At 33.6% G+C, this 13,159-nt stretch overlaps 1 protein-coding gene across 1 annotated transcript; it reads left to right on the forward strand.

Moving 5' to 3' along the window:
* The first annotated feature begins 2,230 nt into the window (after positions 1–2,230).
* LOC132614027 (uncharacterized) lies at positions 2,231–13,159 on the forward strand. The gene is made up of 14 exons (XM_060328369.1): positions 2,231–2,363; positions 2,453–2,554; positions 3,150–3,215; positions 3,349–3,413; positions 4,240–4,337; positions 4,436–4,487; positions 4,767–4,859; positions 9,290–9,400; positions 9,737–10,034; positions 10,301–10,758; positions 10,979–11,088; positions 11,870–11,928; positions 12,006–12,193; positions 12,792–13,159. Exons 1-14 carry the CDS (start codon positions 2,312–2,314, stop codon positions 12,978–12,980), a joined length of 1,941 nt encoding a protein of 646 aa, XP_060184352.1. The 5' UTR covers positions 2,231–2,311; the 3' UTR covers positions 12,981–13,159.

A 13,159-nucleotide genomic window follows, 5' to 3' on the forward strand; every position in this document is an offset into this window, starting at 1 on the left:
AATTGAAGGATAAATGTATTTCTTCATACACAACAAGTATAATTAAAATTCGAGTAACATGAGACCAAAAATACAATTTTCTTTGTCCCAATTTATGTAATATTTTAAATTTTTCGAGAGTCAATTTTTTTTTATCGCGATTTATTCATATGCCCTTTACAAAACTTAAATTATTAACTAGTGTCACTTATAGTAGTACTTTCTATCAATTTTCCAAATATGTAAATTTTAGAGATAAGGGTCAAAAACACACCCTAACTATCACCTTTTATTAGTTTTATATCTAAACTATCAGAAAGTTGAGAAAATTACCTAAACTATCACTATCTGGTTTGCAAAGTACACCTCAAATTATTCTTGAATGTCATGTGATCTACGCTCTCCATTTTATATAAAAATGTTGTCAAGTGTTGTTCATATGGATAACTAATGTCACAATGACACCTACATGGAAATAAAAAAAAACTATTTGTTTTAAAAACAAACTGAAAAATAATATTTGTAAAAAAATAACAAGAATTATAGAAAATAAAAAAAATAGTTTCAAAAATAGAAAAGCTATTTTAAAAAAAAATAATGAGAAAACTGATTATTTAGCTTTCACATTTTTTTAAAAAAAAGAATCAACTTTTCCACTTTTTAAATAAATTTTTTTCATTTTTTAAAATCCAAATTTATTCTTTTAAAAAATATATATATATATATATAGTTTTTTCATAAAAAAATATTATTTTTTAATTTCCATATAGGTGCTATTATAGCATTACTTATGCCATGTGGATAATTGTTTTTGAGAAAATTTCAGCTTCACTTGCCTTTTGGAGATTGAGTTCACATATTTAATTGAGGTATGTTTTGCAAACTAGATAGTGATAGTTTTCTCAACCTTATGATAGTTTATGTATGAAACTAAAAAAAAAGCTGAAAGTTAAGGTATGCTTTTGACCCTTATCTCTAAATTTTTTCAAGAAATTTAAAAATTTCGTACCCAAATTCACCGTCAAAATTAATCTGGTAATTTTAAAATTCAAACTGTGCCACGTAAAAATGAAATTAAAAAATCACTCTGTTTTCCCGCTTAATTCCTCCTTTTTATAAATATAGAAACTTTGCATTTCCCACCATTTTTCTCATTTCTCAAAAAAAAAAAAAAAAAACTAAAGCAAATAATAATAATAAGCTAAAAAATATTCTATGGCACCGAAAAAACCATGTTCTAGCTTATCCTCTAATCGCATCCCAATTGGTAAGAAAGAACCAAAATTATTCTGTTAAACAGTTCAATTATTTTCTCATAAACTCTTTAATTTTCATTTTTTTTTTGGTTATTTTAAGGAAATTACGAGGTTGTTGTGGAATCTGGGAAGTTTAGCTCAGAATTAAATGAAAATAGCCTCAATATCACTTTGTCAAAGAATTCCAAAATCAAAATCTCTGGTAATATTTTTTTTTTTTCTTTCTTGTTTACTATCCATTTGGATGTAATACTTAAAATAAGGGTGTGTTTGGCATGACGGAAAATGTTTTGCTAGAAAATATTTTCTCAGAAAATAATTTATTACAATTTTAATAATTTTTTACACAAATTTATGCTCTGCATCGAGAGTTAGGGGTTTAATTGAACCCCACCTTTAAGGCAACATACACCCTGACAGTGAGACCTCTCTATAACTACATCCGCATATAACAATCACCTCTCTATAACAACTAAGTTTTTTTTGAAATCGATTTTTTATGTTATAATTTACTTTTCTATAATAACATTTTACATATAATAGCAACAACCAACTTCATAAAAGTATACTCTTTGTAAAATTACCCCCATATAACAGTTATCTTCTTTTTTAGTAATATAATAATTAACCATCTTTATAAAAATAGAATATCTATGATTACAATAATAAGTGTAGAGATTTTGATCAAATATTTGATCATTTAATACACTATTCATGACTAAGAATATTATACGAATATATGTATTTTTATCATTAATTTTTTTTTCCTTCGTTATACAAAATTTGATTAAGCTTTAAATTTGGTAATTAAAACTGAAAAACTTGATCTTATACATTTTTTTACTATAACAACGAAACATCATTCTATTTTCGCTCCAAACATGCTATAAAAATCCGTGTCAAGTCAAAATCAGATAAAGAAATAAAATGGGGAACAAAATTAAAAAATCACTCTGTTTTCCCGCTTAATTCCTCCTTTTATAAATATAGAAACTTTGCATTTCCCACCAATAATTTGTCTCCATTACTCATAAAAAAAAAAAAATAAGGCAAATGATTAGCTAAAAAATATTTCTATGGCACCGAAAAAACGATGTTCTAGCTTATCTTCTAATCCCATTCCAATTGGTAAGAAAGAACCAAAATTATCCTGTTAAACAGTTCAATTATTTTCTCATAAAATCTTTAATTTTCATTTTCTTTTTTGTTATTTTAAGGAAATTGTGAGGTTGTTGTGGAATCTGGGAAGTTTGCCTCAGAATTAAATGAAAATAGTCTCACTATCACTTTGTCAAAGAATTCCAAAATCAAAATCTCTGGTAATATTCCTTTTTTTCCTTCTTGTTTACTACCCATCTGGATGTAATACTTAAATTAGGGTGTGTTTGGTATGACTCGAAAATGTTTTCTAAAAAAATATTTTCTCGGGAAATAAGTGATTTTCCAACTCTTTTTCTTTGTGTTTGGTAGAAAAATGTCATTTTAAGAGCGTTTGTATATATTCAAAGCAAAGCAAAACATGATGAGGTTCTTGAAATTGGAGTGCAACTTCCGGTGGTGGAGTAGGCAGGGTGAGAAGTGGGGTAGGCTGCAGGGTCGTGGGTGGAGGTGGGTGAAAGGGGTGGGGTGGGAGGTGGTGGGGGGTTGTGGGGGTGGGTGAAAAGGTGCAGGTGGGGTGGATAGTGCGGGAGGTGGATTGGGGGATGTATTGGCGTGTTTTTATTGATTCGAAAAATGTTTTCTTTTAAATTTTTAAGGAAACATTTTCTCCTATTTTGAGGAAAACATTGTCCGAGGTATTTAGTGCAAGCAAACAAGAGAAAATAAGAGAACATTTTCCGTCATTCCCAACACACCCTTAATGTATCTGTAGTATTATAAAGTGAGTGGTTGCTAATGTTAATGTGTTTGTAGTTGTGGATGATGGGAATTGTTCAAAGGAAGCCAAAAGCCCTATAAATATTGGGTATGAGGAAAATGGTATGGAGCATGGAGTCTTTTACTTTGGATAAATTTCTTTCATTTTTTGTTTCATTTTTAATGAGTTTGTTGTATTTACTGGTTTTCTTGATTTGTGAAATGATCAATTTGGTTATGGGGTCATGACAATTAGGAAATTACTGTTTCGTGCTCATTAATCCCAAAGATGATGATGGGAAAACCAAGTCTCTACTTCAGGTAATTCTTTCTTTTATGTGTGTGTATGCCTATGTTTGTTTATAGGTATTTTGTATGGAGTGTATAATTATATATTCAATTCAATTAAATATCCTTAATGCCAACCTAGTTCGGGTTAGTTTTATTAGTTCTTTTCGTTCGTTTTGCTTGATTCGTTCACCATAATTAGACTATTTGTAGTGAATGTGTATTGTTCTACGTATGATACTTCCTTTAGATTAGTTCTTGGACACAACTTTTTCACGAGTCTTGCTCTTGTGCTTGGAACTTGTCGAGTAAATTAAGAAATGAAATGGTAATTTGATAAGAAGAATTAGAAGAATTTGATTGGAATTTTGTTTCCAGCATTATGCAAATCTGGTGGTACCATTCTCTGAAGTAAATGATTGCTTGGTTAATATTAGCTCTGTATTGCGAAGATAACTTCCTGCTTGTCTCTGTCAATACTCAAGTCTCAACAGAGTTCTGCCAGGAAATGGTGTCTGGCATTCTAAGTGTGCGTCGGACCATAATTTAATATGTTTGTGTAGAGCATCGACAAATAGATGCATCAGTAATAGGGAAAAAGCGTGGCATAGGGTGATAGGGGAAAGCTGTTATGTCTGTGCTTTTGCGATTAATTGCCCTTTCTATGTCCATTGATTGACAAAATAAGAACATAGCACATTATGTGTTGTGTGCCAGATGAAGGTTGTGTTACTTGCTCTGATGCTGTGCTTGTCTTTTAGCCAGTTTAATAGTTGTAGACAAATTGGCCATTCTAATTACTTACACTGAGCTCTTTCCTTCTATAATCCTCACTTGTTTTCTGTCTATGTTGTGGCAGGAAGTATTGAAATTTTATTCAAAAGAACTTCCAGCCATGAACTATGCTGCAAACACAGGAAAAGAATCACAATTCCTTGAAAGATGTGTATCAAATGGGTATCATTTTTGCAATAAGAATTATCAAAGTATGCTGGATTTCACAAAATTTTAGGACGAATTATAATCTGCATTTTGAATGTTGATTGCTTTTGCAGGAAGTACTGCACGCTAGTTTTGAAAACCAAGGATGACATAGACCCTGGGCAGGTATACACTCAAGCATTGCTGCACTTGTACTTATGTGCTAGGTGGGATAAATGGAATTAAAAAATTCCATCCTCCAGGTCATCGAGCTTGATGGCATATATATAGATGATTTCTATGTTCTAACATTACTACTTTAGTGTAGAAGTCAGTGTGTTTGTGAAGATTTGCTGGTTTCATACAATAGTCTGTCCCTTATATCAGTAGTTATGATCTACTGCACATTGCTTAAACAGAAATCTACATCTAATCTTTTTTTCTCTCTCTTTTCATTGTGTCAAGGTCATTGCTGCAATCACTTATCAAATAGTCCCAGCTGACATGCAATTTGCTGAGGTTCCTCTTGCGGCTGTTAAATCGGTGTACCAACTCAAGGTCATCTAGTTGTTCCCTTGCTTTAATATGAACTAGTATAGTACCTGCGCGATACGCGGAAAGTGTTAGAGAGAAAAATTATAAAACAATATCATCTTATTTGCTTGATCATATTATTTAAAATTTAAACCATTTGATCCATGATCATTGATTGGAAGGAAACCATTTTCTCCTCTTATTGTCGTAAGATCCTGTGCCATGTGCAATTAATAGTCAGAGTATATATGTTGATGAATCCATAAAATTACTTACCAGGATAAGAGAAAAAGTTCATCCAGATTGTTGAATAGAAAGATATGAATACTGCTCTTGATCTTAATCTCTTTTCACTATCACATTAAAATTTCTTGGGAATAATATTAGTCATTTATTTTAAATCTTGCAAGGAAAGACCAATTGTTATCAGGAAAATGAAGACTTATAGTTTAACTTCTAAAAAGGAAACCTTTTAGTTTTAAATCTTAATTATATAGCATTAAAAGTTTATGTCACGAAAAAAAGATCTTTACTTATACAAAATGATACCTTACTAATCTTCAACATATCTTATGGTGTATTCTATCAACAATTGCTTTACAACAATACCAAATAATTGGGTAACAGTATACAAACTTGAGTATTACAAAACCAAATAGATCATAAAAGTGTGAAAGAGTAAACAATATGCATTTTAATAGCTAAAGTTCCGAAACGCAAAAATGATTCATATGCAGATTTCAAGTTCTATTCTTTGTCCTTCGTTCTTCTCAATAGTTCAAAAAGAAGCATAGTTTACATTAGACCTTTTCCCACCTCCTATTCATTCATGTTTGTGTTTAGTTGTGTATTTCAACAAAACCAAATTTAGAACTCTTAATCACTTTTGAACTTGTGAACATATACCACATAATATTGTCCCACTTAACACTCAGAAAGCATATATATTGATCACATTCAATGGCCCAACGTGAGCAAGTAAAATTGGGTAATATATCCCTGTGTGGAGACATGTCCGTCCACAAAAAGTTCACATACAGTTATCTAAGATCACAGTTAAGTATTAGAATCAAATATCACTTTATGAAAGTACAATCATTTGCGTCTCTACGCAAGTTTCAGTATTCTCAAAAACTAAATTCAACTGCTACCAATTATGCACAGTTTTCAAAAACTAAATTCAACTGCTACCAAGGATGCATGGTGGACAGATTGAAATTTTCAGACTTCACCAATATCTAAACTATGCACAAACGGTACAGACCAAGTAGTCGTGTCTCTCTTCTGCTTCCCTGCAAATTTACTGCAGTCTCTAAATCCCTTAAGCTCATTGGCTGGATGAACTCCCACTTCTTTTTCCAGAAAGCTAGCTCGTGAATCTTTCTTGAACAATTTGACCATGCTGTATAAAAATTAGATATTATCTCATAGCAAACCAACTTCCACAGTCGATTACAGTATCCCCGGTTCTCATTCTGTGCACATGGCTTCCGTGGATGCTGATCCGGAGCTTGTAAGAAAACATTTTATGTTCTGATTTTTCAACATACCATCACTACTTTTTACTTGATAAGAGCTCAGTTGACGGGATAGCAACAATAATATCCTATTGCTGGATTGAAAGTTGATTGGGTGCAGTAAGAAGTTGATCTGCAAGATGTTTTCACCAGATAATTCCTCTCATGCCTAACAAAGGAACAATTCTAATCAGCAAAAAGACGGAACATCGAATCACGCAGATATAGTTTAATGGTAAACAAAGCACACGGATTAAGAATCCTGCTCTCACATGCAATTCTATCAACAAACTTTCCTCTAGATGTAGCTACATGTCCTTCCTTGAAAGCTACACAAAATTAAAGTAAGAAGAATACAGGTAATTAAGTTTGGGTCTCCAAATAGTATGCTTGAGAAACAGAATGAAGTGACAGCACAGAATCTACCATCTAGTGAAAAGGCTTCACTAAGTTGTCCTGAGCCTTTACCTGGTCACATCTAGTAGAAATTTCAGGAAGGCAGAATCCACAAAATATGCAGTTAAAATAAGAGGAAATTTAAAGCCAAACAACTTTAGTAGATAGTATAAGGTTTTATCACTTTTAACCTTTTAATTCTGGATCTAAAAGAAAGGGAACTGGCAGCGGCAATTTCATTTATCAGTTGCCTTCATTCATTCACCTAGTAAACGAATCCTGAATTGTTGATTGTGTTGCCAGCAACTGCTGGCTAGGGCTCCCTGATTTCATCTACCGCACAAATTACATAAAATTATAACTTATTTTTAAGTTTAAAAAGTTAATGTAAAAAATCTGTAAATCAGTTTTTTTTTTTTTTTTTAAATCTTATCCCTGTTTAAATGTAAATTGAAATAACTGAATGTTGTGGAAGTATGGTTCCACCATAATAGGATACTTCCACTATAATAGGACACTTAAATCTGGATTTGAATTCAGGGTGAATTTGATTCCAGCCGGAAATTAGTAGCTGTGAACAGAAAAGTTAACCATATTATGTTTTGATAACGTAAAGACTTGTACCATGTGATAACAGGTAGATTGACATTCCCATCAAAAGATTTTCAGTTGTTTCCCAAATAACACCTTCATCGACTTTTAAGAAAATACTTCATCCTTGTTAGGTGTTGCCAGCGGCTAAACTTCATCCTTGTTAGGTGTTGCCAGCGGCTAATACAAGTAAGTTGACCATTAAAATAAGCACGACTCATAGGGCGCAAAAAAAAATAAAAAATTCAACTCCTCAACTGAAAAGATATAAACTGCACCTTGAATGATTTTGAAGGACGAATGGACATATCTGCACTTCCTCCTTGCAAATAGAAGTTGATGATCGTTAACGTATTACAAAACAAAGAGGGTTAAACAAATCAAAATGGCCCAACATTTTATCTATACAGACGATGGTGCTGCAGAAGGCAAGCACATCAAGCTGGTATTACAGTGTCGGGTAGCATTTGAATTGGGGGAACATTAAAACCTATTATATGAAGCCTTTCTCTTAGTAACATACAACTAAATCCATACTGATAATATTTCTACAAAGATTGCGTAAATGAAATTAATAGTCACGTCTATATGGTTGCGAGTGCTTTGATTAGTAATGATGTATAAGACATACGTATAAACTGCTTGAAATGGTAGCTATTTTTACTTTTACTGAATGTGAACTAGAAAGGATATAGTACTAAAGTCTCTCTTGTTAAGGAAATGTGTACACTGGCTCGTATAATGAAATTTTGATAAGGAACCATTTTGGTTGTCATTCATCATACTAACCCTAATGCGCCGTAGCAGCTTTAAGTTTTTTTTTATCTTCTAGATAATTGTAATATTGTTACCGTGTATTCCGGATAATGCTTATCATTGAGTTCTTTTTGTTCTTCCAATTCAAATTTTTAGGAAGAAACTAAGATGTCCTAAAAGGAAGGCAATTCGTCAATAATCTGCTGAATGGACAAAAACATGGAGCAAAAAGGTGTCAAATTGTATGAAAGCAATCAAATAAGTATTAAGGAGATTTAAAATCTTAACTTTGTTGCACAAACAAAAAGGATGCAATTTCCTGCAAGACTGCAAATAAAGTTGAATAACCAAAGAAAAAGAAGTTTTTGAAGCTTACAATGGTGAAATGTAGAGGACAACTGAGTAAACTAAAAGACAATTAGACGTGTCCTTCTGGAAAAGGGCATTTAAGCAGGCACGGTTAAGTACAGTTACCACATTTTAAGGTGGGCTTCTGTCACTATATGCACGATTTTGTGTACCGCTCGAAATGGTTTATGTAGTTTTTTTTTCAGATGTTTTAATTTAAATTCCCAGGTTATCAATTTAAAATTCAAAATTTAAAATTGAGAAGTTTTATTAGTTAGAAAGGTAGTTTGCTTTGTCTTAATAATGCCTCTTGGCTTTTTATAGTTATGCCAGTTGGCTTAAGGAGAGGGCTTTTTCCTCTCCTTTTAATAATATATAGATTAATGTTGACTTGTGATTGTCGCTTTGATTCATAGTCTGGCTTAAGAATGTAGTCATTTATCTCATGCTTTCAAGAGCTATGAATGCAAAATTGCAAATATTGCTGTCAGAACTGTGAACTTTGGGACAAACATAGATGTAGTTTTCTGTTTAAACTTGTTAAACTTTTTCTTCTTTATTTACTCTTCTCTGTCCTTTATAGGAGAGATGCCTATTACAGACCCAAATTAACCAAATAAGACTATCCATCATTAACAGTTTAAGCTTTTAGATAACATCGTATACATCATTCAAGAATTCCTTCATAACTATTCTGAATTTCTTACAAGGTGCACTATTTTGTAGGTTCAAAAACCTTAACATTTTGATGCTTTTAAACAACTGCATGCATTAATTTTGATTCCATAATTGATAATGCTCAATGGTATAGGAACTTGGGACAATATTAACACCTTGAGCTTGCAGGGGATTGGTCACTTAATCTATTTGGAGCTGAGGAAAAGATTGCAACATGTCGGTGTTCGAACAATACTTTGCTGGGGAGATAAGGAGTCTGAAGGATTTTGGCTTAAGCAGGTAAATCTTCAATGAATGCTTGTATGAGATTGAGAAATATCTTTTGTATTTTCTTAATACAAAAGACTCCCAAAAAGCATGCTTTATAAGACAAGTTTCATATTTTTGATACTTTATCAAATCAGAAACCAAATATATCAAAATGCATCCTGGTATTTACCCTCTGATAGATCCCTCTGCATTCCCCATGAATAGTTTGATACTGATAAGTGATAACACAAATCAAAGAGGTGCATAGATGCTGGCTGTACTGCCATCTGATAATAATTACACATCTGGTGAGCACATGCTTACACTGTTGTTACTACACTTTATGATATTAAGCAATATGTGTAGGGCTTTTCAGTTATTGGTCAAGTCGACACAAAAGGCCGAGCTCGCAGGCTCCCTATTAGGGCTGATATTCGGAAAGCATTGTGTTTCCCTGGTGGTTCAGATCTCATGATTTCTCATTTCAATAAGGATAACTTACAGAAATCTGCAGTGTATCTAAATCTGAAGTTCCCCTTAAAGCCTTCAGAAGAGGATTGCCAATCTCCAGTTCTCCAAGAGCAAAAGGATACTCTGTCTGAGGGAAATGACCATTCCCAGCACAGAAATCAGGCAACTAAAAGCACGACATCTAACTACTATGGTAAGTGAAGCTATCACCTTTAATTTTCATCCCGTATCAACTCCATGGCAAGTTTTTTTATCCTTCCAACTGTTACTTATTTGTTACACATCAAAACAAGTTACTAGCTCCATGGTGACTGGTAATCTTATAACCCTTAAATTTCTGTCTACATCAACATTAGCTTTAGCAATTTTTGAATTTAAAAGATAGAAATTAAGTCTACAGAATATTACGACTAATCCATCCATGCGTATCATTATTCTCATTTCTGTATTTCTTTCAAGATTGCCAAGGCCTTCAACCTGGAGATGGTGCTGTCGGGAGCAGCAAGCACGGGCACATGGCTTTCAAGGAAAGCGAAAGCCAAGCTTTTCTGAAGAGATGTTCCTGTTCAGCATCAGGATCAAAGAAGAGGACTTGGGAAACCTCATGCACTTCTGTTAAATCCAAAAAAATAAAGGGAGGTCATCAAACTGACTGCCGCTTGCATGCTAATGACACTAGTTTAGAAAGTGTTATGCGGAATAGTTCTTGTGCAGTTTCTAAGAGCAAATGTCAGGTAGATATTACTCCTAACAACAGTTTGACAAGCCACTTTCTGGGAAAGAATGCTGAAGAAGCTACAGCAGTTAATTTGACAAATGAAGGTCACTGTAGTAAAGGCATTTCTTCAAGAGGGACAAACTTCAGAATCATGCTGATGAACATTGCTGATGATAGTAAAAAGGCAAATTTAAACAAGGTATGCTCCAATTACCGACTTTTTTCCCGGGTACTGTTCTAAGGTCTACGTACACCCCACCCTCCCCCGACAACACTTGTGGGAATTTACTGGGTATGTTTTTGATGATGATGCTTAACCTCTTTCCTAATATAAATTTGTAAACAATGTTTGTCACTGATTTGAGGGATTTTTCTCGTTTTATTCTTCCTTTTAATGCACATTTATGCTGCTTATGTAGATAATCGGCGACCTTGGTGGAGATGTTACTTCTGATGGAAGTTTAAGCACACACGTAGTCACTGGCAAAGTGAGGAAAACCTTGAATTTTTGCTCTGCTCTCTGCTCAGGGTCAGTTTCTCCTCCAGATGCTGATTGCTGCAACTTTAATGACATTTTCATCTATCTTGAGTTCTTGACTATCTATAAATTGAGATTCGTTGTTTTCCTATTTTGCTTTTGTCCACTGTTTCAGCTAGGTCACCTATTGTCCTTCTTTATCAGTAGTAATATCGAGAGGGGAAGAAAAATAAAGCCAGGAAAGGTAAAAGCATAGAGCTTTGTTAATTAGGCTAAAGTACTAGTTCAGAATAGTCAGAAGTAAGTCCAGGTTTTAAGTCTAGCTCAATATTGGCCATGGCCATGTGAACTACAGTCAGTGAGGAACGATCAAATCAAAGATGAAATTGTAATTTATTGGATTATTTCAGGTTGATTGATGAGCATTTCTTTCTTAAGTTTACTTTCAGCTTTCCTTCATGAAAAGGATATTTTGTCCAAGATGGACATCTTAAGAGCGTGTACAAAATTGTCACAGCACATGCAAATAAGAAATTAGGGAGCATTTTATGCATATACAAACCTATGTGAAATCTGATTATCATGGCTGGAAATAATGGGGCGTAGTGGTGCCAAAACGCTAAGATACTATTCAAATGTCCTTGGGATTTTTGAACTCAGGCCTACTGTCTTTACTTTTTTTTAATATATAGACAATACTTCATTTATTTACTTCTATTTCTTGTTCTTCCAGCTTTATTTTTGGTTTCCCGAATTTGTATCTTGTAAGTAGCTAGACTTCTAAATTTGATTGCTTGTTTTCTTGTTCTTGGTCTTGTGAGAATGTGATCAGAGCTTGGATACTGTCACCAAGTTGGTTGAAAGAAAGCTTCCGGATTGGCAAATTTATAGGTGAGTCAAAACTGCTAATTATGACCTTAGTTGGAATACCTTTGACATTTGTTGATCAGTCCCACTGGTTTTTTCAGATGAAATGCCATTTATTTTGAGGGATGAAGACTATGAACTGAAGTACAGAACTGAGCTAAAAGGGGCAGTTACTAGAGCAAAAACATATCCCCAAGCTCTACTCAAGGGTTATGACATATGTCTTGCAGCTCATGTTCTTCCTCCAGTTGGTACCTTATCAGCCATTGTGAAATCTGCAGGAGGAAATGTGAGTTAACAACTTAACATTTACTTAATGAGATAGCATTTTTCAGAATATACAAAATGTTTTTTCTGGATTCATATAGCTGATCCCAACTTGTTCTGGACTTACAAAGTTGGTAAAAAATGATGTTTATGTTCCAAAATCATGTCAAACTTGAAAGAACACCAGCACTGCAGGATAAAATGAAACTAAAGGAAATGAAAGAACACTGGCCAAATTTCTTGGGAGAATTTTGTTCTATGGCATCCTTACATTTTATAGCTCCATTAAGCATCCATTGGAGAAGGGGAAAGGTTGCGTCCCTGTGACCACTGTGACCAGGATGTCACATGTTCAAGTCATGGAAACAGTCTCTTGCAGAAATGCAAGGTAAGGTTGCGTGCGTAAGGCTCAATGTGGTCCGGCCCTCCCGGGACCATGCATAGGGGGAGCTTAGTGCATCACACTTCCCTTTATGGGGCATCTATTTTTATAGGCACTTCTAGTTATATACAATATTTATCGCAATGGACATGTTTAATTTCCTCTGCAATATGTTACCTTATTAAAAAAAAAAAGTCCTCTGCCATATTATGACGTGCATTTCTTATCAAATTCTCAGGTTATATGTGGACTCGATCAAGTGAAAGATGAATCTAAAACCATATTCATCGCATGTGAAGAAGACATGGATGAAGCATTGTCAGCAGTAAAGAAGGGAATATGGACTTTCAGCAGTGACTGGTTTATGAACTGTGTCATGAAACAAGAGCTTGACTTAGGAGCTCCTCAATTTGCAGAGTCCCTCTAATGCACAGATAAAAACATGAGCAAACTGATCTGATAAATATGAAAAAATGTGAATATTTCTGAGAATGGAATTTGAGAATTAACTTTGGATTAATGTATATATATGCTGTTTGTTATTGACAGTTGAGGAGAAACATAGCAGAAGTTTTCATTTCTTCAAAATTCTAATCTATTCTTGTC

Source organism: Lycium barbarum, chromosome 10, assembly GCF_019175385.1.
Source record: "Lycium barbarum isolate Lr01 chromosome 10, ASM1917538v2, whole genome shotgun sequence".
Lineage (NCBI taxonomy): Eukaryota > Viridiplantae > Streptophyta > Magnoliopsida > Solanales > Solanaceae > Lycium > Lycium barbarum.

Coding starts and splice junctions, on each gene's coding strand:
- LOC132614027 (XM_060328369.1), top strand. CDS start 2,312: ATGGCACCGAAAAAACGATGTTCTAGCTTATCTTCTAATCCCATTCCA. Junction 10,759..10,978: donor AAAAGGCAAATTTAAACAAG/GTATGCTCCAAT, acceptor CTGCTTATGTAG/ATAATCGGCGACCTTGGTGG. Junction 11,089..11,869: donor TGCTCTGCTCTCTGCTCAGG/GTCAGTTTCTCC, acceptor GAATGTGATCAG/AGCTTGGATACTGTCACCAA.